The following is a 24,518-nucleotide window of genomic DNA, read 5'->3' as shown; positions in this document are numbered from 1 at the left end:
CCATGCTAATAGATAAAAGACATTAAAAAATGAGTCATTATAAAATGAAGAAAATCTAAAGTAAAATGCAAATTCTACCATTTATGACAAAATTTCACTATGTTGAACGGAATAATTCCTTCTATTATCCAATAATTATATATGTACAGTAATTGTGGGTTCATTGATTACTTAAAAATCCTCTTAAGTTTTCTTAAATTTTATACAAAGTGCAGCCCGCACTTTTGGATTCATAACAGATCATGACATGTAAAATTAGTTTTCAGTTCTCCTTCACTGTTTAGTTCTTATCTACACGTGATGCTTTGGCTCCACCCTGTGCCCACAAATGGAAATGCACAAATTGTCCTCCTCAGCCTATTTAAGGCATTAAATGTTAATGTTAAACTTTATTGATCCCCAATGGGAAACTCTCTTTTCATTTGCTATGTTGGAAGAAAATCAAAGGTCAGGCTCAGCTGCAGAAGAGCACCCGTGGTGCCGATAATGGTTTAGTGTCTTACTAAAGGACACTTAGGGGTGGGTGGGGGGGAGGTGAGTGCACTCGCTGACACGGAGGCTTCCACCAAGACCGCCTATTTAACCCGACTGCCTGGGAAAGTGTGTCACAGCCAGCCACAAGCATGTAGGTTTTAATTTCGAGCCACTGTCATTCATGTATTCTGAAGGCGCGGATGCGAAGTTTGGTTGAAACAAAAACCTGCAAATCTGCATTCTCCTGGGCGTCCTAATCCAACCTCCGCCAGCTGTTCATACTTTTAAAAAAATGAAACAAAAAGTGACACTATTGTTTAACGTGGCAAACAGGAGGCACGTAATCTAGCTGGTGTTCACGGCGTGTTTGCTACAACTAAAATATCTCGTACTGAACTGTGCTATAAAAGAATACAACAAGTAGGTGTTAGGTGAGGCATTAAAAAAAAAAAAAAAAAAAAAAGGGAAATAAAACCAGTAAGAAAAGGCAGGCAAGACGAAGAGAACAGATATAGAATTTATTTTCAATATCCATTGCAAAGAATAAGAGGTGACACAGCTTGAAACAGATAATACAGAATTTATTTTCAACCAGAAGTAGGAAAATACATAGGTAGGTGTAAAGGAAAAACAAGCAGAACCTGTTGTCAAAAAAAAAAGAACAAAATCAAAGAATAAAACTAGTCCGAAGAGAATCGAGAGGACGGCTAAGGGGTACAAACAGAAAGCATTGTTTACCATTCAGTTTCATTTTAAAACAGTATGTGTTGATTTGAAAACAGCTGCCTTGATTTCTCATCAGGGTTAATGGACATTCTACAACATTGTGCAAGTGTTTCGTCATTATTCTTTTTTTCCTTTTTTTTTTTGCTGGTATTTCATGAATGGTAAACAATAGTTGGTCCAGTGCATAAACACAGTGACACAGATCAATATATGTACTCAGCTGACTACAGATAGACAATCCTGATCATTGAACTACTACCACTAAATTGGCAGGGAGAAGGAGATGAGCAAATATACAAGATGGGTGATGGAAAGAAAAGCGAAACATTTAAAAAAGAAAAAAGAAAGAAAGAAAAAAGGTATTTAAACAGTCAGGAAGGTTGAAGGTGGAGAGTTTAACAGAAGCAACCACAGTTTGAAAGATGGAGAAAAAAAAAAAGCTACATTTTGTGAATGTTGTCTGAATGTTTCTGGGTATTATTGCCAAGTTCTTGGGGCGGTCGGGACGAAAGGATGCGTCTGACGGAGTAAGAAACCAAATGAAACGGTATGAAAGAGTATGAAAATTTGATGTTTATGTGAGTCAAGGAAAAGGACAGAAGTACCTTGATTTCCTCACAGCCCTACATTTCATGAAGACTATGATCTTGAGAGAGAAAAAAAAAAAATTTAAAAGATGACCGGTTGGTGGCATGAACTCGCTCTACTACGGAGAACTGAACTACAAGCAGCTTTGGTGTGCACCGTTACAAAAAGATGCAGCCTGGGGAGGAGAGAGGGGAAAAACAAAAAAACAAAAACACTCTACGCCTAAACAAGCCAACTATGAAACACAATGCAACAGTGATAAAGTACAAAGCAAACAACGTGACCACTCACTGGAGCTCACAACCGGCCCCGGCTCGACCGTTCCGGTCAAAAGCCGCCCGTGGTTCAACGAGAAACGATGGCGAGGAGGACGGGGGGGGGTGTCAGTCAATCAATAAGAGTCAAATCAGTGACCACCAATAGTAGCTAGATAGCTTGAAAGATCGAACCACTGTGACGCAGAAGAACAGAATGAGATGGACTAGCAAGGACCGACAAATCATCACAGGACCAGTCTAGCGGCACATCGTCAGCTTACGGCCGACAGACACGTTTTTACACCCGTCAAAACGGTGTCCTCGGCCACTAGTAAGACAGCTCTGCTGCCCCTAACCTACAAAGCACTAGCACTCTCCAGCTAGTGCCATGCGACATCCAAAAAAATAAAGCTGAAAGGTAAAAAATTAAAAAAAAAAAAATAACTGAATATCCCTGTGCTGAAAGTTTTCACCGGTACCGATGACGCGGGTCGTTTCCCCACCAGCGCTCATCGATCCTTCGTTCCGCGACGCGCCATCAGGACATTCTCTCAAAACGGACCCACCGAGACGACGCATCGTCATGATTTCTACCGAGGGCGATTTGGTTCGTGACGGGTAAAGGGGGTGATATCGGGTTAAAGTAAAAACAATGTAGCAAACGTCATAGAATTCATGATTTTACACAACAACACAATTCAATATCTTTTTAGAAAGGAAACATGAGATACATCTTTTATTCACACTTTACAAAAAAAGCTACCCTTTAAATCTACTACAATACTAATGCCATTGAGGAAAGAAAGAGGAGAAAAAAAAAATCAAACTGGACACATTGGTTTTCACTGGAACGGGAGTTTAAAAAGAAAAAAAAAAACACATGTGGGGGGGACAGAACGAAAACGGGAAGAGAGACCTTGATCTGAGGACTTGACTTGATACTTTCTAATCACTCGCTTCCCTCTCGCTTTAAAATGTTTTTAACTGATAAGGTACTAAGGTCTTTTCTCACTGATAAATGGTGGGACAGAGAGTGAAGGGAGCCGCGTCTGAATCTATTAAGTGCTCATCGTCCGCGTTGAAGTGGTCGTCTCAGAGCCGACAGATTCCACTCGTTCGTTCGGGACGTAACAAATTTGACTCGTAGCGACGCGCTGAACCGGCCTTTCGGAGGGAAAGCGGCCGAGCTCACGGACCCTCCTCCTCCTCCCGCCCAAAAGCGGAGAGAGGCGGGGGCCTTCCGTCCTTTCTAAACACAGAGGTAGGGGTCCACAAATGGCACTAAAGCTGCAGTGACAAGGGTAGGAAAACTATACAAAGTGGTTGAGAAAACGGGGCTTTTAAAAAGACACAGCTTGAGTAATATAGTGGGAGGGTAAAATCTGAGGTGTGGGGTTTGGGGGGGGGGGGGGGGGGTATTAGGGTTACAGACGAGCTTAGGGAGATTTAAAATTCATGGCCAGTGAGGAAAGCTAAGGGCTAGATATTTCGGGGGGCGTGGAGCTGTGCTAAGATACAAAGAGGGAGCGAAACAATCTGAGACCGGTTTAATAAAGATAAGACGCCCTGCTTCCCTACGCGGAGGAGGAGGAGGGCGGGTCGGCGGAGAAAGCATACCTGATTACTAGAGAGCTCAATGAATAGGAAGGATATACACATCATCATAACATTGTCACAGCTCATAAAAAAGGAAATTAACATTAACAAAACCCAAAAAAAAAAAGAAAAAAAAAAGGACATAAAATCTTCACAAATGTCTCAACAGTATTTAAAAATAAAAGGAGAAAAGGTTGTTCAGGCGTTCGTCGCGTGTAAATAGTGCAAGACGACGTCAACTGCTACAGTGAGGCACGATGTACACGTGGGATTTCTATGGGTCGCGTCAGTCACACATGACTATAGAGTGAGCTTTACAGATGGAACAGATGTGACTCATCCTTGCGTGTCCTTTTTGTCAGAACTGATGGCAGCAGTGTGGATCAATGGCTTTGTTAATGGGCGATAAGCAAGCGTTTTACTCAGTGTCTATTTACATCGCAGCAATGTGCCGGCAAATCAAACCAAACGGCAGAGAGAAAAGGGGGGGGGGGCAATAAAACAATACTGACACATTACAGTTAATCTCTAGGGAGTGCAAAGTAGTGACAGCGAACGCCTCGAACAACCTCTTCTTACGTCTTTTGTACAAGCTGGTAATATCAATTCATCTCAACATTAACTGGATAAAAATTTAGCCATAGTTTACAATACAATCTTTTTTTTTTTCTCAAATCTGATCATAATTTACTCTTCGTACAAAAAACGCCAGAAAACAGGTCTTTTGTGGTTCATATACAATCATGTAAAGACTGAGTCTAGATTTCTATTCTGTACAAACACTTGTGAAAAAAACCACTGCTTTTGTCGTATGGAATTTTTATGGCTGGGGAAAGTCACTACTGGCCTCAGAGACAGTGCTACAGATCTGCCTGCAAATTACCTTTGTGTGTCTGCACGTGTCCGTGTGTGCGTGTGTGCGTGTGTCCGTGTGTGTGTGTGTGTGAGCTTGCATGTGTGGAGTTGGATGGCAACTCCCGACAGTGAGAGGAATGCTGGTTTTATTCCTGTGTATCAGCCATTACTCGCTCCCTCTGCCTAAAAGCAATCGAGACAAGGAAAAGATTGGTAACAGCCCCGTCCCCCGTCCCCCCCCCCCACCCTCATCTCTTTGCCCATCAGCCTAAACCCCTTTGCCCCCTTTGCTCTAGAAGGTGATAAATGGGCCACACGAGCTCCTAAGCACAAAGACTAGCCTAACAACTACACAAGCTGGGGTGAAACAGTCTGCAAACAGGATGGTAGCCGCTCTCAGTTTCTCACGTCTTTCCTCGAAAAGTGAACGCCGCGTACTGCTCGTGTGAAACCGGGCAAATACGTCGGCCCGGATTTCCGGTTTTCTGGTTTTTCTAGGCATCTGTGGGGGTTGTGGTTGTAGCTAATGCACCGGGGCCGCAGTCAGAGGTGTAGACTATCTTGTAGCACCATGGGAGGCCATGACCGACACAAAAGGCCTCAGCACCACAGAATGACAGCAGGAAATCTCACCTCATACGAGCTGCACTACATCCGCCTCCGGGGACGCAGCGCTAACCGGCGCGGAGCCGCTCTAACCCCGCCGCATCCGATTTAGCAGATGCGCGCGTCCCAGAAAGAGGGAGGGAATAAGCCCGGCTCGCCCCCGAAATACAGGGGGAGAAACGCGCACGAGCCAAAGACGGAGGTCTGGGACTGACAAGTCTGCTGTCTTTGCTGGTTTCAGATTTATACAGGACAGACAGACAGGCAGACCATCGGCTGCGGAGCTTTTCGAGGGGGAACGTCGCCCCTCAGCCGCCTTTTAACTTCCCTCTTACCAGCTCTCAGACCGGACAGCGTCCCGCCGCGTGACGAAGCTGAACGCGCTACCATCCCCTCTAGTCGGAAAGACAGAAGCGACGTGGGTGAACGTGAGGAGGAAAGGGAGTCCGAAACACAAAGTATGATACACGAACAGGACTGAATCGAGCAGTTAAAAAAATAACATAAAAGTAAAACAGAGAAAGAAAAAAGAAAAATATAGAATATCTATAACATTATACGAAATCCCTGTCAGCCAGACCTCACTGTACGAATATTTTACAGGTTGTGTGTGTGTGTTTTTTTTTTTTTTGTCTTCCTCCTCCAGTGTGGCGGAGGGAAGAGCTGGTAGTGGGCGGGAGGAGGGTTGAGAGGGAGAGGCTATGGTCGCAGCTCCCCCTGGTGGTGTGGCAGGGGGTCTCACTACCTGCGTGCAGGCAGATGGAGCCCATTGACCTGGGGGGGCAAGTTGGGCAGGAGCAGCTCCAGCTGAGCAAAGAGGGAGAAGTGGTCAGAGGGGATGTGGGGGTGTGGGCAGCCGCTGACATTGTTCTCTACAAGCCAGTGGGGGTCCAGAGGGCCCAAGATACCCAGCACGTTCAGGTGAGGCTTGGAGTAGAAAATGTAGTCGATGACACCCTGAAGGAGAGAAAAAAAAAAAAAAGGAGACGTGACAGCTGCAACATTTTGTGAAAATAAAGATATCAAACTTACTTTGGACGTTTTTGTGTGTGTGCGTTCTAGACTAAATAGAAAACGGTGCGCTGCGTGCACAGTCACCTTAAAGTCGAAGGTGTAGTTGGTGTAAGGCATCAGGCCGTTCTCGTATGCGCTCTTCAGCTTGAAGCCGTGGGTGATCCTTCCGTTGGATGTGCTGTTCTTGCCGTTGCAGTTGAATTTGGTCAAACTGTCGCTATAACGAAGCTCCTTGAAGTCCTTGTGGGTGCAGTCTACTCCGCCGGTACTCAGGTACTCCACCACGCCTGAACACAGAGGACACAGGTGAGACGTCAGACGAGACGGAATCAAAAAGCCAAGTGGCACTTGGTCCCAGGAGAACAAACCAAGGCTGTTTCCACTGTTAAGACACCACTAAAGTCCATTTACCACAGTAGAAATTGTGGTTGGTGTACACAACTAACACTTAGGACAGATCTTTTATTTATTTATTTTTTTTACTTTCCTCAACATATAAGAGAATTAAAAGATTATACAGAAAGAGGACAGAGTGCAGGCAGATGGGATGTGCAACCAGACCATGCTGGAAGCGCCACACCAGGTCAGTTCAGGGAGCACATAGAAAACTGATCTCAGACAGGGCATCGGTAACACAACAGCATCCACACATAAATAAATTAAACAATAAATTTAAATCAGCAACTCCAAATTATGAAAAATGTAAACGCTATGACAGTGTTTAAATAAGGACACTTTTGGCACATTGCTGTCTGCTGTTTAGTTCTACATCCCCTGTTATGTCCACAACTCTTACTAAAACAGTACACCCCCTAGTGGACAAAACAGGAATATGTTCCAATTTCATAGATTTGCAGCTATGCAAATATCACACTTTGCAAATTCATGCCATAGCCCACACGCCTGAGGCTGTTCAGACTTGTGCATTATGGTGATAGCGCTGACCCATATGCAAACCCTAGCGCTGGAACTGATGTGCAGCTTCCCAGAAACGTAACTACGCGCCGTAGCGACACAGAGGTCAAGAGCAGTAACTGGTCCACTTGGTAGCAGCGTGTTTCTGCTTTAGTATTTCCAGCATCGTCTCCATTTCTGCCATTATCAATCTTATTGTTTTGTTCACAGACAGAACACCTCACACTGGCATCTTGCGTAAGCTGCGGCATCCAGGTCCCGCAGCTTCCTAAACGAGCCTTAACACGCACCTTCCCAGAAATCCAAACACCCATCACGGCGACTCAGACCAAAACAGCTGGGGTTGCTTCAAAAAGCATTTCTCTGTTGACGTGGATCAGCGGCCAGACAAGCAGAGATCCTCCTACGCACTCAGATGCCTTTTATCTTTTCTGTATCACTGTGATTTCAGCTAAAATAACTGTGGGTCCACATTTATTCACTTCAACTCCAACATGAGCCTACTCTAACCGTGAAGGCTCCACACAGAACTGTTGAACCGCGCTTTAATCAGCACCAGGTTAATCCTGTTGTATTTATCACAGTTAGCTACAGGGAGTCATGAATGTTACTAAGGTTTCATAGATTCAACACCTCTGGTAGAAGCTGGAACTGACCATGACTCTCCAGATAAACAAGAGATCGGAGACGTCAGAAGAAAGGCGGCAAGAAAGTGATTTATACGGGTGGTTACTCCCACAGGCAGAAGGAGGGGACAAAATTGAAGCTTGAATCCTGTTTAATTCCCACCATCTTTCAGGGTGCAGAGTAACAACCTTAATCAAGACCATTCATTTGTTCAATTTCCCATCTACGGCTTTAAATAAACACAAGCTGGAGTGAGGGTGAGGTTCCCTACCTTACATTTTCTTTTCTTTGTTTTTACTTCTGTACTTGTTTTCCTCAGCCATTTCTTTCAAAACATGACACCAAACCCTGATAATTTAGCTGGAAGTATTAATTTAGTTGCTTTAAACTAATTTACTACAGCCTTATCAAAAACGTCCACAAATTAAAGCCCAATGCGATAGAAGAGGGAACTGGATCTATAACCACAAACAACCACAGCCCCAACATTATGCATGTTGGGGTTGTGTCAACATGTCAAAGAAAGAAAGATGAGGCGTAAGTAGAGGTCTTCTTGACTTGGGTTGTTATGTCTGTGAGTGAATTAAATGTCACTCTAATCACAGTATTTTAATGGCACAGACTTTGAGTTATTTTGCATCCCATTACAAACCCCTTCCATTTATATCACAGTTTCCATTACTGGCAATTTTAATTCTTAAAGAAGAAATTGGCATATTTCTTCTCGGAGCAAAATTAACCAATAATTATAAGACGTTACTGCCTGTTATCCTTTATGACAGTCTCAGAAAGACAGTGATATATGCCTGAGGCAGTTTTCTTGCCAGAAGACGGTTCATTGGATTTATAGCTGGCTTTTAAAAACCTTTGCCTATGAGTTTATCTTTTGATCACCTGCTTAACTCACTGTTACAGCAATAAAAAATCAAGGGCGGGACGTTTCTTGAATTGGGTCCTAGATACACAACCTTTGCACGGTGTTGTAGCTGCAATGAGGCCGTCGCTTTGCTGCACATATAATTGCCGCATTAGTTTTGGGTTCTTACCGGAGTCAGGCAAAGAGTTGAGGTCAGCGCACAGCACCAGTGGAATGGCATTGGTTTCACCGGAGACGGAGGACAGCTTGAGACTGCGCGTAGCTTTGTCCACTATGTTCTTCACCTCTGACAGGAACATCATGGTCTGGACCAGCTTGACGTCAGAGTACTCCGGGTCCCAGTGCATGTGGGCATTGGCTACCAGGAGCAGCTGCTTCTCCATGCCGTGCAGTGACTTTCCAGCTGAAAGGAGGGGGGCAATGATTAACAGGGAGAAGTGACACCGTGCTAATTTCAGGCAAATTAATCACACCGCCATAAGAACGCAGGTCTATGCACAAGAACCATCTATAAGGAAACAATCTAGCTTTTTAGTTAAACAAAGAAACATTAACAGGACTCGCCGGTGTTTAAGAGAAGCATGGGAAGGAAATCTACCAGGCGTACAAATAAATGAGAAGCTCCAAAGATCAGAAATGAGGAATCCACTCACAGGACATCTCCATCATCTCTTTGCGGACCTCGAGCAGTACAGCGACCCCGATGTTATCCTTCGTCATCACCCTGTTCAGCATGGCCTCTGAGCCCTCGGAGTTAGCCATGGCCAGCTGGTTGAACTCCACCGTGTGCTTCTGCACAGCACTGAACCTGGAGATGAAGAGAGGAAGACACGGGGGCAGGAAAATGAATAAATAAAAAAATAACACGTGATTTACGCTGCGGATGGAGGCAATCAAGGAAGGATCCTGTCGTTTTATAATATAACATTCATCCAAAGCACTAAATAAGTACCCATGCTGGGTTCCTTTGGAAAATGTAATGTCCTCAAAGCAAGCCAGATATTGTCCAAAATAATGATTTAAATACTATCACAGAGTAAACGTAGTTTTCTCTTATCCATCTGTTTCCTTAGCACATTAACGAGTGTAAGATAAACCTAAAAATTGGAGGGAAAAACAAACGTCTAATATTTTCTTGGATGCAATTCATCAAACATCAGTCCTGACATCTGCTGCAGGGATGAAGCTTCAACTGTAAACATGCATATTTATAGCAGTCAAAGCTGTAAAGCATCATCCGTCTTTTTGTTAACGTCTTGGGATTTTTTTTCTGGAAGTTGTTGCTCCAAGCTGTAAAGTTGGTAAAGTTGAGGTTGCGACACCATCTATGGATCTAAAAACATCAAAGATTTAGATCATTACCAATAATTTAACTCGGAGGCTGGAAGTTCAGCGAGTTCATTTTGATGTCTTATGCTACCGGCTAATGCAGCCTCGAGTAGAGCTGGTGAGGTCTGATAAGCTCAGCTCACAACTTGCTTTCATTTTCAAACCCAGCGGACTAAAAACAGACTCAAATCTGACCCCGAGCCAATTTGCCAGACTTCACACAACTTCCTACAGAGTCACAAAAGGAAGTTTTGTTTTCTAAACCAATATTTAGGCATGAAAGCTGAGTAACACACTCAGATAACTATGCTTTATCGAGGACAATGCATGACTTATTTATCAGAATTAATGCACCTTGGTCAACTGAACAGGAAGCAACAATGCTGTATTAGTTATTGGATGCCGTCATGTGAAATTACCTCATATAATAATCACACTCTTGCCTTCCCAGAGGAATGGGACCGCATTTATTGCACAAATTGATATTTAGGACAATGCAATAATTCCGTTGAGACGTAGTCTTATTTAGTAATTGCTCTAATAAAAACAGGGCAGATTTGTACACTTCAAAGTTCAACACATCCCAGAAACCTTTTTTCATTTTCGATATCCGGCTTCACTAATCCTCACAGAACCAATCAAAATAAGGAGTCACTAGACGGTGGTTCTGAACTTGGGGACTCGCCCCAGGGTTTCTGAACACAGCCATGTCCATGTCCACATAAAATATAGCCACTGTGGTCTAATGGCAGCAGGGCGGGATATTTTACAATGCAGTAGCAAACTATAATATTAGACGAACACAAAGACGTTTAACACTCTATCCGTGGTACAAGCAACAATGCTGCAGCTGCTATGTGCAGGCAGGACAGCTGGCAAAAAAATAAATAACTGAACCGACAACCGCAGGAACGTGTAATTAATAGGCTTATAATATCATTGCCCCATCATTAAAGCATGAGTAAATCTAACTGTAATTACATTTGCGCGTTCCATTAAATTAACGTGCCGTTTAGATTTATTTTTAGTCTTATTCTTTCAGAAGTGGCAGTGCGTCAAAGCGAGGAGCAAATACAACATATAACACAAAGCTTTCCGTCACGTCTTCTGAGAACAACAAGGACGAAGCTTTAGTGGTTCAATCAGTCTCTGAAGTAGGATGATCAGTATTAAAAAAAAAAAAGCACCTAGAAATGGCTGACACAATTTGCAGCCAACCGGAAAAAATAATTAGATAGGAACACGGGGGCCCTCCTACACTGGAGTACACTCCTGCTGAGGAGATAGCACTGCAATAATCAGGTCTAATGCACGGTCGCCTTGTAATGGAAGAGGTGGAAGGGGGTGTAACATCAGACCCTGTGTGACGAGTAACACACGCCTCGAGAAACCGACTTAGATAAGAACTTCTCTCATATAGATGCTCGCCAGGAGAAGCCAACGGTTTACATGGTCTCTAAAGACTCTTACCTTCCTTAGAGACTGTTTCTATCAATAAGGAAACATCGCTGTGTAAACTGTGGTCCACACATCTTGTATGAATGTTAAGTGTTTGTTTGTTTGTGGGTAGGCGTTGCGTTTAAACATGCGTTTTGTTATATCAAAAATAACCCGCCCCGGAGCGGCTCCTGCCACCGATTCTGTTTTTCATTTGTCTATCTAATTGTGAAAAGACACAAAAAACATCTTGTTTAAACCCAGGAAATGTTTGCCACTGGAGAAAAAAATGCAAACACATACTTTTCCGTCTTGTAGAAAATTGCACATCCGTCCACATGTTTTCGATCCGACTCGGACATGGTTCTCGCTCGTGACTTTGGACTGAAGAACCCGTCGTATCCCTGCTCTTTCAGCTCAGGCAAGAAGAAATTGTAGTACTGCTCCGTCTCAACTTCCTGCAATCAACACAACACAAGGAGCAGGGTGAAACACAGGAACGCCCGACAGCTGTGTAAATACAACAGACAAAATGGGGGAAAATCTCTTTTGCATTTAAAAAGACCGGAAAATGAAAGAAACGGTAGAAGAAACATTTTCATTGAATACACTACGCGCACAAGTACAGGAAAGAATTTGCTTCGCTACTGAATGTGTATGAGGGAAGGAATTATACAGGCAGGAAGAAGATATAATACCTACAAATAAGACATACGTTTTGGAATACTACATTTTCGATAATCTAATCATCAGATAAATCAGAGACAAACGAAGCTGAACCATCCTCTCACCACACATCAGAAAGTAAACATAGATAATTTTGAGCAGATTTACCTTTACAATAAAATCGCAATTCAAAGAATACTTAGTATAAACGTAAAAAATGATTATTAAAAAACTAATATTAGAGCAGTTCTGCAGCTGCATCTCACTTTCCAAAGTATGTTACAGGGTTGGGCCTGTGGACAATGTCACCGTCCATCTCCAATGGTTACAGCCATTGGGATGTTGAGCTTAGCACTGTGACTCAGACCAGTAGGATTAGCCACGTTTCATTGGAACAACATTCTTTATTCCTGGGTGAGGATATAAGACACCGATATTAAAGCTATTGCTCTCGCCTCCGCTGAGTAAAATCCCTCATCACCTATGCCCCCTTTTTAACACATTAATACTGTGGGCAAGACACTGAACTACACAGTCAGAGGTGCTGCTGCATCCACATGAGCACATTTTTGATTTGTCTCAAATGGGATCAGATAAAAATGCCAAATTCAAAACTCGGTTAAAAAAAATATATATATAAATTTTTTAAAAAAACTGCAATTTGCACTTTGATCTATCCTCCCACACAAGAAAAAGAGTTCAACAATGTGCATCACAAAATGAGCATTCGCTACCACCAATGTTTTAAAAGTCATTGCTTTGACAGCCCTCACCTGCAAACTGATGATGTCTGCATTGCAGCCCATGATCTCCTGCATGATGGATTTCTTCCTGTACTCCCAGTTCAGAGCCCAAGAGGGACAATAGCCATATAGCTGTCGTGTGGCGTACTTATCACATAGCACATTGTAGCACATCACAGAGAACAGTGCTGGGGGAGAGACAGACAACCAAACCGCTCATTACGTTCGTAGATTCTATCCCAATCATCCAGATTTGAAGTTCGATTTCACGTGGTCTGTTTGCTAGTCCTCACACGTCGGGCTTATTTCACTGTGTGGTAAAGACCTGCTGATGTAACCTGGACATTTCCTGTTTCACACTAAAAGCTTTCCACCAGCAACAAAAAACTGGGTGCTGTTACTGTGCCAAGTTCTAGGAAATATAATGCATTTATCAGAGTTAGGAGCACTTTGTTAATGGATCAGGCAAACATTAACTTTCTGTACAGTGCACTAGAAAAGTATTCACACCAAACCGGCACGGCTCAAACAGTCACGACTGTTCACGGCTAATTTATTTGATGCATTGATCTTAGTCAGGTTTGATGTTTGTCGTTCTTACCGGAGGCCCTTGCTCGGTCTGGTTCCTGAAGTGAGATCCATGACCGGGCTGGGGGCTGCTCTGTTGGTACTGTAGAGAGAGAGCGAACATACTTCACTATACAAGTCAACAAAAGCAGTGTCACATACTGATATGCTAGTATGTTTTGAGAAAATAAAACTAACAACATGCCACTCCCATTCCTGTCTCATAACATCAAGAAAGAAGGAAGACTCACTGCGCTTGATAGCCCCCGCCAGATTGTCTAACAAGTAGCTGAGCAGTCTCCGCGTGCCATCGGGTTCCTGGTAGAGGCTCATAATTTCTTGTGCAAGTGGGTTACCTGGTGAAGGGAAGGAAATCGGGGCTGAATCACCGCTAAGAACACAGTGGGATTTCAAGGCTAGAATGGCTACAAAAAACATTGCAGAGCCACTCACCTTTCAACCCCAGTGTTTGTAACTGAAACAGTTTCCCCAATTCAAATGGCAGAACCCGCAACTGGTTGTTATTTAAAAGCAGTTCCCTGTGGAGGACAGATGGGAATTGGATTATTAGAAACCAGCCCTCCAGAGAAACAGCCACTTTTTTTTTTTTTTTTACCTTTCAAAACATTTTTTTTTTTTTTTTGGGCCACATTGCTTACATAAAGAACGGTTGAACCGCTTGTAAACTTTGGAATGACTGTTTATTGCTTCGATCATTCAAATGAAACAATACAGGAGATAAGAGGCACGTCCACCGCCTGTATTTGGAGTAAATATATAAACCGAAAACGTCACTGACCTGAGAGACACCATGTTGCCGAGCTCTGCCGGCAGGCTCCTGATCTTATTGGATGAGAGATCCAGGTACACCAGGTTGTGTAGTTTGGCAATGTCTGGCGGGATGCGTGACAGTGAGTTGTCACTGAGGTGCAGGGCAGTGAGGTGGGTGAGAGACCACAGGGCTGTGCTGAGACTCCTTACTCGGCCTGAGGAGACAGTTGGTAAAGGACACGAGACATTCTCGTTACATCCCAGAAACCATCGCCATTTTCATCAAACAAAAACCACGGAAACGATACAAGTTTCAGTGAGCCATCCTAAAACCAGCACTTTGTGGCTACCACTCAAATGATGAATCCAGAGCACTTAGGATCCAATTATTACCTTGTTTAATAGTTTCAGCATTGCAAAAAAACAAAACAAATACAAGATCAAAATGTGTGCATTTAGAGTACACACACGAAACAACAGCTTTACCTATAAAAAGCATGAAGTCCCTGGAAATACTCACCGCTGATTTCCAGCTCAGCCCAGTATGACTTCTTCCCATTGGCTGCCTCCTCGCTGGACATAATTGTGTACATCCGCCTGGGATCCGGCGGGTCATATTTTTCCTTGGGCATTCCTATAACACTACAGAGATTTGTTGCATGTCAAATGTCATTCATGACAAGAGTAAAAACAATTCTACAAACGTTTTAAAAGATGGAAAACAACTCGGTAGATTTCATCTCAATAAAGGAATCAGCACCATCATTCAAGTTAAAGAAGATGTTTTTGTGATATGGAAGTCTCCAAATTAGATTAAGCAGGTTTGTATCCACCTTGTCATGTAACCGTATTTGCACGTGAAACTAAATAACCATGTCCAGTTCCAGGCACATTAATTTATAGTTGATCTCTACCAAAGTAAAAGGGGAAAAGTATTTGATCAAGGCACAAGTTCCCATCGACAATGTATAAAACAACACGCTTACACGTTTCGACAGCTTCCTGTGTAGACTGAGATTTCGTTGGGGTTATATAAGTTATTAACGTAAAACTCAACGTTGTGGTGCTACATTGTCAGACTTCAAAAACTTAACTGCCAACAACTGCGTGGGGCTTTAATTTAAATTTACGACAAATAATCTGCATGTTTTAAAATTTATAATAAAAGAAGAAATGTTAAAGGACTTTTCTTTTCTACGGCTAACTAGTTAGCCTACCCTAGCCTAGCCTAGCAGCTATGGGGCTACACAACAAACACGGGATAAGTGGCGCTAGCATGCGTGCTAACTAGCGAGACAGGAGAAAAGGGACACGCGAAGTTAATTCATTTGTCAATTTGCACACATGAGTGGCCTTCCCGTGCGAGTTATCAAAGACGAGCTGAAATGTTTTACACGATACTGTCCAACTGTTGTTTACATAACAGCAAAGCGTTGAGTTGCGCATAAACACTAGGCCACGAAGCAACGCATTAGTTAGCTACCAACAGCTAGCCCCCAGAGACAGGAGTCATCGAGATAAACAACGAGAGACCCGAGCGCACACACACAACGCTACAGAATGCTACAAAATACTGCACAATGCCACACAATGCTGGACTCGTGAGCTAGCTCAAGCTATTTAGCTTAGCTCGGGTTAGCTCGCTAGCAACAAGCTAACAGATCCCAATTATTTGAAGCTGGCCGACTTCCTGTTCAAATAAGCCACGCTTTAAAGAAATAAATAAAGACGGCGCTTTGAACGTCGAACGAAGGGCTGAGGGGAAATGAGTGAAAATAGACAGGATTTGAGAGGAAGGGATCGTTTTTTTTACCTGCAAGAGCATACCAAATCGCGAGGACGACTGCGTGTTCTCTTTTGTTTTCTAGCTACTTCTTCTCCCCCGTTTCCGCTGCTGTATCATGGCGACTGTAAGGATCTTTTCTTTTTTTTCCTCTCTCTCTCTGCCGATAACGGCGCTCGATCCTATTGGTCAGCGTGGAGCCGTCCAACCAGCTGTTGAACCACGGTAAATAACATCCCGGAGGGAAGAGTGGTGGACCGTGAGATGGGTGGCCTGGACGCCACTGGTGAAATTTATCGAGGCTTATTTAGAAATTAATCTCAGTTAGCGGGATGATCAGTTTATCAAAGGCGGTGTAGCCAATAATCTAATGCTCGCCTCTGTGTGTGGCGCAAAGATAGATTATACTCACTGATATATTTATTGTTGGCAAAAAAAAAAAAAAAAAATAAAATAAAAAATACAGTTTAATTACTAAAAACAGTATAATTTAATGTACACTCCCTTTGATCATATAACTTCACAAGCGAGTCAAGTTGTAGTTTACATCCATATCTGCAGCCATGCAATATACTCTATATGTAAATAAGCTTCTTTGGGATAGGAGATTTAAGAAAAAATAATTAAACCTGTATGCATTTATTAAGCTTCGTTCTCTTGTCGTGCAGTATGTTTATTGTATTTTGTTCACGTAGATACACAGACCGAGTCAAATGTATACGCTCACATGCTTGGTTGATTATGGCTTAGACCTTGATAGAAAACTGAGTTGCAGCCCCAACAGCTGACAGTACCTCAAATATGGATAAGATATGGATGATGCTTCAAAACCTGCTGGAGAAAGAAAAAGACACGGACGCTTCACCCCAGCGCACAATACCTGTACACTTGCCCCGGTTAGACACCAGGGGGCAGACTTTGAAAAACACTTTGAAGCAGAGAATTTGACTCCCAGCGTCAGTTTATGCTTCTGCGTTAATTGACGCAGAGGCTCGCGTGCCTGGTTCGTAGTCAATTAAGCGACACAAGTCACGGGCGGACGCAAGACGCAACGGCAAAAATATCAAAAAAATATCCGTTGAGGAGAGTACATTATTTTATTGTGTGTCATCTTGATTTTTTGAAGTTGTGTTTAGTTTTTGTCTTTATGTATTTATAAATAACTGAGAAAGGAGTAAGGATATGCAAGTTTTACTTACACTTCATTTTCGGACACTTATCTTTGGTTGTTTTCAAAGATATGTTCGAAATAAATAAATTCAATTCATATCAATTTAATTGTGGCTCACCTCTCCAGAAATGTACCCCCTCTTTGTGCTTATCCCCCTCCCCTCATCCTTTTTGTTTATGTTTAGTCTTGTCATTTTACTTTGGCACGAGTCCCGTAAGTTGTGTAGTTTCCTGTTGATGTAACTTTGCAAGTATACTTGTACATGTTACATTGTTAACCCTTACATACTTTTCATCTTCTGGACCTTCACTATGTAAAATTCAGGAAAATTCAGGCTCAAGTATTTCTGGCTGCTTCTCCACCTCTGGGATTTTGTGATTGTTTTGAATCAATAAATAATCGGCAAAGTCAACTGAGGAGGTTTAGAGAATATATACAAATATTTGTATGACTCATGTTCGATGAAATTTTGGCTAAAGTATCAGCCAACATTGTTGAAAGTGAAGCAGGATGAGAAACAAAAATTAACCAGACTGGCAAAAAAGACACAGCGCTGACTAGTGTTTGGGCGGAGTTGTTACAGAGCGACCCAGACTGACAAACGCACAAATAACCCACACCAGTGGTGGGTCCGTGCGTGGATCAGCCTCAACACTATAAATGAGGCTTCAAGCCATAGTGTCTCCAGCAAACCACCTGACTACTGATTTTGCAGGTTAGCCACATTTGCTCATATTGCAAGTACCAGACTAGTTATTAATTAAACCAATTATCTGGAAGGAAAGTTTTTTATATTTCTATTTGAAAAACTCTCAGAGTACTGAGTTTCTGTCGGTTCAGTTCATTGTATTTTAGCAGATGGATGGTTGCTTTGTGTGACAACAAGATATAAGTTTTTGTCCATGCAGAGATCCTAAGTTACAACACTGAATCACCAACGCACAAGTATTTTTGTAACATTATTATTTGGCAGCTGATCTGTATGCCTCACTGTCATAAAAATGCACTCATCAGTAACCACACAGCTAAGCTGCACAGAAATCTGACTGAGATGTATCAGTGGAACCGGTTGGGATCAGACTTGCAAAATACACATATAAATTCATCAATTTTCTGCATACTTTTCAAAATGAATCTGAATATGCCAAAAGACAAATTTGGGCTGGCAATCTAAACAAAGCCATGATGCCTTTGGCCACAGACATTTAAGCATTAAAAATTGTACATGTGAAGTATATACAAATCTATACAATACGTCATAATTTACCGAATAATAGCAACAATATTGTCCAAAGTGATTTTTTTTAGTTTAACACTGACAGACGTCCAGCAGGTGATCCTGTAGATAAGTTAGAGACTCTTCCACATGAAAAGGTAGAGCTTGGCCGAGGTCAGCCTGGGATCTGGACAGGAAGGCCTCCACAGCTTCACGGACTGCGGGCTTTGACAACTTGTCGTCCGGCTTGTAGACCAACGTGCCAGCTCTGGCTCTTTGGTCAGGGAATGAGCTGCACAGATACCCTGTTGATAACACATGGTACACGTTAGGAAGAAAGTTTGAGAGGTTAAAATAATTTTACTTCTTGCTTAAATGGTTTGACATTAAGGCAGAGGTGTCAAACATAAGGCCCGGGGGCCAAAACTGGCCTACCAGAGGGTCCAATCTGGCCCGTCAGATAAATTTGCAAAAATTACACTGAAGATATCAGCTGAAAATATTTGATAAAATAAGAAATTGCACTTGCACCTTGCACTTCTTAAGAAATTCATGGTTGTTCATTACATGTAGCTGTACTTTTTTGCACTAAAGCAAAAGGAAACATTTGGAGTTGTCCTCATTTACCAGTTATTAAGCTATTCTGTTACTGGTCTGGCCCCATTGAGATCAAATTGGGCTAAATGTGGCCCCTGAACTAAAATGAGTTTGACACGCCTGCATTAAGGGACACTGTGCAACAAGTTATTATGACCTAGAGGGATTAACCTGGAGACATAATGTCAGTGTTTGGATGCTAAAGATTATATATAATATACACCTGCACATCAAAACAAAAAGACTAAGTACGGCTTTGTTAAAAGGATGTTTTACAGTATGCAGTACAACATAAACGAAACTATCGAGAACAACACAACAACCACAAACTGAAGTATGTGGTAATTTTACATTAACACAGTTCCACCATTCACCAGCACCGCACCTTTCATTGCCTTGTTGTAGCTGAGGAGCAGCATCCAGAGGAGATGGACCAACTCTTCCCACTTCTGCCACCTCTCAGTCCCATCCTGGAGAAAAAAATCACGTATCAGTTTCACTGAACCTTCGCTGTTGGTTGCTGTTGCTGTTTGTATTCGTTAAAGTTATATATATAACCTTTAATGTGACAATACATATCTGTCTTTGCAATGTACACCAGGCGGACGTTATTATCAGCGAAGAGAAAATAAATGTGAAGAAAAGATTTAACAGTGTGATATTCACCATCGGGTCTGGTGCCAGAGTGCAGTTCTTCAGAAAGTGGAGGAGCAGATTGAGCGACATAGGCAGGGAGACTTTTAATGGGCATGCATAGTCCAACAGATGTTCTAACAGCTTACATCTCAGCAGCTTGCTCTGCAGGCTCTCCAGCAACAACATCCTGAGTGTCGAAAATAGACTAGATTAGTTACAGATAGCTTAAAAAGCTGGGCGAAGGACACAGACTGTGCAATTAGAATAATTTGAAACGTTTTGTTATAGTGAAATAAAATTCATACTATTGTAAAATTAAAACTTATTTTTTGTTGCAAGGTATCTTTAAGTTTTAACTAGACAATTTCCTAAAAATAATCAGATAAATAATAAAACAATATGTCTTTTTTTATTTTATGATTTTAAATTTTATGTCCGGTGTTTCAGTTTAATCCATTTAAAGTTTTGACAATTGAAAAAAAACAAGCGGGAATAACACATTAAATGCAGATTGACCCAGAAGAGCTATTCATAAGTGCCAGTCTCAAGACTGTCATTTAAACCAGTGTCTTTAAAGTTATCTATTGTCAAATGAGGTAATTCAGTGGTGGTTAAGTCTGACCCACTGATGAAATAATATGAAAGTCCTCAGTCTCCGGTGACATTTCAGTGCTACATAGTAGTGAAAAGCGTTTCATCATCCAGCAGTTATCGTCCTGCTCTGCTACAGCTGCAAGTAAATGTTAATATGGCTAAATAAGGACAATTATACTACTGTGAATGAAGGCCTAGCTCTAGTTTGGATCTCTGGAAAGTGAGGTTCAAAAACACATGAACTATTACTACTTCTAGTGGAAACTTTCTTCAATCATCTTTTGCCACTTGCACATTATTTTAATTGAGAATATAATCTGAGCTCGTTTAGCCTCGTTCAGCAGCCTTATTTCCATCCTCCTCACCTGTGCGCTCGCTGAGGCACATTGCTGACGAGCATATGGAAGAGCTCTTGAGACAGTTTGGCAGAGTTCAGAGCAGGAGAACGATCCACGTCCAGGGCGAGAGACAGCATCCTCTGGAAGATGGACACCATTCTGAAGGGCGCAGAGAAGTGTAATGTAAAAAAAAAAAAAAAAAAATAGATATATAACTTGCTACAATTACATCACAAAAAAAATATTTCTAAACTCCTAATTCACCTATTGTATTCGTCTTTCTCTCTGGTTGTTTCTCTGCTCCCTGCATGCTCTGTCGATTTCATGATGGCAGAAAACAACCACTTCACGACTTCCCTGTAACAAAAGAAAAAGACATAGAACTAAACTGGGTTTTGGCAACTGCTTATATCTCACCACTGAAATGCTTACGCAAGTCCAAAGTTACCTTTCTGGTCGTCAAACTCACCTGACCCTCGGAAACTGCTGATCACATGACAGTGTTGTCTTTGCGATCGACTGGTGGAGAGAAGATGTTGCACGTTTGGCCTGAAAGTCGTCCTCCAGAGTCTGTACGATGTACTCAAGGAGCATGCGCACAATCTCACATCGATGTCTCTTTGCGTTGTCCTGACAAGGGCAACAGATGATAAAACTACAAATGAGATCCGTCATATGTTTGCATCTTAACGTCTTGTTGGCATATAAGTTATGTTGTATATCATACACTGGCAGTCTCATGTCTTTTTACTCATGTCAAGTCCCGAGCCCTAAATTCTGAGTTTTAAGTGATAGTGTGATCTATATCAAATATGATAGCTTTCATTCCTGTTAAATTCATTTTTCGTGTGTAGTTTCAGTAATTTTGAGGTTTGGACTATTAAATGTCTCATGCAACCACCTCAACCTGAACACAGTGGACCTATCCAGCTATCTATCTATCTGAGGGTTCACCTCAGTCTGACTATGCCATCTTTTATTTTTTTTGTTGTCAATGGCCCAAACTGCTGCTGTGTTAAAAAAAAAAAAAAACAGGAAGAGGTCTGTCTGGGTGGAAACAACACTCAAGTCTGCGGTCCAAGTCTGTACTTCATCAAATTAAGTCCAGTCATCAAATTCATAGCCACATTTCTGATATTCATATATTTTGATACTTGCTGTAGTACCTGGTTGGCCATGACTGAGGTCAGCAACTCCCAGTCCCATGGAACATTTCCTTTATTAGCCATGTGAAGTCTGCAATCAAAAAGTGCCTTTAATCTTGGAATTCAAAGATGAAAGGGGAAGAAAGATCATAAAGAGAAGACTACGCCGCTGAAACAGCAAATGCTACAAATAATGCACTCCTATTAACTTTTATTCCTGTGGTCCTCTTACCTCTGCGTCCTCATCAGCAGATTAAAGGCCTGCACACAGAGGTGATGGGGACACTGTGGGTCGAGCAGAATGCCGCGGAGCAGGTGGTTGGTGATGTCTTTGGGGGGGTAGTAGCCCGGCTGGAGAAGGTCCGACAAGAGCTGCAGAGTTCCCTCCGTGTAGTTCTCGTCGATGGTGCTGTAAACCAGGCTCAAGCTCTGACGGCAGAGCACCTCTGGAGTTCCAAAGCCTTCATCATCCTCATCAATCTGAGAAACAAACAACAACAGAGCATCCCATGAAACATAATGAGAGAAACAGAAAAGTACTAATATAAGAATCTGGGGAGACGTCTCTTACCAGGGACTGAGCTGGTCCAGACATTATTTTCCTGAGTGCGACAGGGCAAACGAAATGCCTGTCTTCCCTGCTGACTGCCCTGAAGTCCATGCCGAACCTGTTGTCCGCATCCATGTCTTCTCCATCACTTCCCTCTTGCCATAGAAACGAGACCGGGCTATCGTCCCGGTATGGTTCAGTCTCCAGCTGCCATTCATGTTCATTTTCACCCGATACATGTCCAGAAGTAGGCGGCGGGTCGGCTTCACTCTTAAATTTATGAGTTGCAGGCCTTGTATTGGGGAGAGAATCGGGTTCGAAGGGCTCAGAAGAGTTCAGCCTGTTAGAAGGAGAGCGGGGGGGAGGCGACTGAACGGAGAGACGGCTCTGTCTCGATTCCACTTGGTTTAGTTCCAGTTGCTCCAGGTTGGCGCAGAGGACTTCTTTATGTGGAGTTAAAGAAGCGACGGTTGGGGATGGGACACGCTCCGGTGAGCAAAAGTCATCCCACTCACCCCCACGAGTGCTGTGCTCAAAAGAGCTTCCTTTATCTGAGCAATAAGAGCCAGCGGGGCTCCTACAGTCCGAAGATCTCTGATCTTGCAACGGTGAGCTTGCAAACTCATGCTCTTGCTGCCCTGATCCGATCAGTGATTCAACCACATTTGGCTCCATGTGAGGAACCTGCGGTGGGGTAACAGTCCTTGAATGGTTAACACAATCCGATGCTTTGCTGTCGACGTTCACTTCTCTGAAGCACAGTGACATGCGCGTGCAATCTTTGGTTAAGCTGACGTAACACCTTGGCATCTTAAGGTCTGCGATATGAGTTTCAAGAAAAGGCACTCGTGGCAACTTCACAGCCAGTTTGTGGTAGGCTCTATAGCGTCTCTGTCTTCGCGGGGCCTTATTCAAACGTCTCTGAAACGACTTTAAGTTTCCACACTCCTGCTTCGGAGCGACAACACCATCTACTGAAGAGGCCTTCTGCGAGTTGAAGTCTTGCTTATCTGGGTTTTGAATTACGTCGACACTTTCTACTTTTAAAGGACAGCCACCTAGGACCAAGTTACCCTTGGTCTTCTGTTCTGCACCATTTGAATCGCTCTCAGTTAAGTCGACAACTGGCTTTCCAGTGGAATTCTGTCTTGTGCGCAACTTCAGCCCTGGAGGCCTCCATCTTGGATCTGTGAGGTCAATATAACGCTAGAAAAGCAGGGGAATAAACAGAGAAAATTAAAATAAAGAATGCAGTGGCTTACATACCATCAGAGGCAATCGGGACTTGAGGGAAACTCTTGCATATCTCACAAACACAAAAAACTATTCAGTTTAATTGACTTCAAAATTAATTCTTCACTGGTGTCAAGGTGTATTTATGTCAAAATACAGGAAAACCTTTCCCTATTTCTACTTTCTTAACATCGCATTTCCCGAGAAGGTTTAACGATATTTTAAAAGGTTAGCTAAATTTAAAGTTTAGCCCGTGTCGGGTTTTCTTCCTAAAAGCAGCAGCGACATTTAAAACGGCTACAGTAAAGTGGTCAGCTCGTTTCTACGGTAACGGTGCTCCGTTCACTCACCGGTGGGACGTTGACGTTCATTGCATCGACGTCAACTCGAACATCGGACAGCGGCAGCGGGTCGGGCTTGCTAAAGAATCCAGCGGTGGAGCCGACGATTTCCACATCAGAGTCGTCCGAGCTCAGAGTGATCACTTCATCCATGTCTTCCCCCGACTCACTCGGCCCCGCAGCAGACAGAAGCGTTTGCAGCTAAGGCAGAGCTGCAGTAAACCATCGCCCGAAGCCGACCCACGACAGTCGCCATAGCCTAAAACAAAGAAAAACTTCCGCGATTGAGCAGTTCCCCATCATGTTTTCGTGCAAGCACGTCTGAAAGTTGACACTTCCTGGTTTGTTTGTTGCTCTTCTTCTGCCGTCACACACACTGGTCACTGCTATCATCTCCACCTGCTGTGCTGGAGTGCAATCACGTTGCTTGCTTTCGTTTTCACTTGATGACATTGAACTACCCTTCGATGACAGCGAGGGCAGACTGGTCGCCTAATTAAGATAATGCCACGAAGGAATTGTAATGTATGTCACGAAAAAACACACTGAATATTAGCCTTTGAACCAAAAAGTACAATATTTAGTCTATCCGTCAGGAGGTCTCCACTCTGAAGGCATTTTTGCCATCAGGTAAAATAGATCAGATTCAGTCTCACTAGTCTCTTTCCTGTTGGTCATAATAACAAATAGGCTCCTGAAAAGGTTAAAGTAGCCAATTAGCTCTTTTCACACAAGACTTTTTGATATATGAGACGGCAAAGCTAATAACACGAATGATGAATGGCTGATGCCTATGTTTTGCTTTGTTTAGATTTGTTTAAATTGGTTTTCCGGACTATCGGGACTTCAGGGTCAAGACGTCCATA

At 42.8% G+C, this 24,518-nt stretch overlaps 2 protein-coding genes across 2 annotated transcripts; both read right to left on the bottom strand.

The window, feature by feature from the left end:
- Positions 1 to 978: 978 nt before the first annotated feature.
- LOC125008073 (CCR4-NOT transcription complex subunit 6) lies at positions 979 to 16,071 on the bottom strand. The gene is made up of 12 exons (XM_047585112.1): positions 15,862 to 16,071; positions 14,569 to 14,690; positions 14,077 to 14,263; positions 13,731 to 13,816; positions 13,529 to 13,633; positions 13,312 to 13,380; positions 12,741 to 12,898; positions 11,605 to 11,759; positions 9,189 to 9,343; positions 8,705 to 8,938; positions 6,201 to 6,403; positions 979 to 6,059 (listed from the first exon to the last, which is right to left on the bottom strand). The coding sequence occupies exons 2-12, from the start codon at positions 14,678 to 14,680 to the stop codon at positions 5,844 to 5,846; spliced, it is 1,680 nt and encodes a 559-aa protein (XP_047441068.1). The 5' UTR covers positions 14,681 to 14,690; positions 15,862 to 16,071; the 3' UTR covers positions 979 to 5,843.
- A 1,877-nt stretch (positions 16,072 to 17,948) lies between these two features.
- simc1 (SUMO interacting motifs containing 1) lies at positions 17,949 to 24,036 on the bottom strand. Its single transcript, XM_047584342.1, has 10 exons — positions 23,662 to 24,036; positions 22,100 to 23,284; positions 21,761 to 22,008; positions 21,550 to 21,619; positions 20,853 to 21,013; positions 20,648 to 20,740; positions 20,411 to 20,542; positions 19,482 to 19,638; positions 19,201 to 19,285; positions 17,949 to 18,523 (listed from the first exon to the last, which is right to left on the bottom strand). The coding sequence occupies exons 1-10, from the start codon at positions 23,803 to 23,805 to the stop codon at positions 18,312 to 18,314; spliced, it is 2,487 nt and encodes an 828-aa protein (XP_047440298.1). The 5' UTR covers positions 23,806 to 24,036; the 3' UTR covers positions 17,949 to 18,311.
- Positions 24,037 to 24,518: the final 482 nt, after the last annotated feature.

The sequence above is a fragment of the Mugil cephalus genome, chromosome 5 (genome assembly GCF_022458985.1).
Source record: "Mugil cephalus isolate CIBA_MC_2020 chromosome 5, CIBA_Mcephalus_1.1, whole genome shotgun sequence".
Classification (NCBI taxonomy): Eukaryota; Metazoa; Chordata; class Actinopteri; order Mugiliformes; family Mugilidae; genus Mugil; species Mugil cephalus.
The sequence above is the reverse complement of the archived record's forward strand: the minus strand, read 5'-3'. Positions and strand labels throughout refer to the sequence as shown.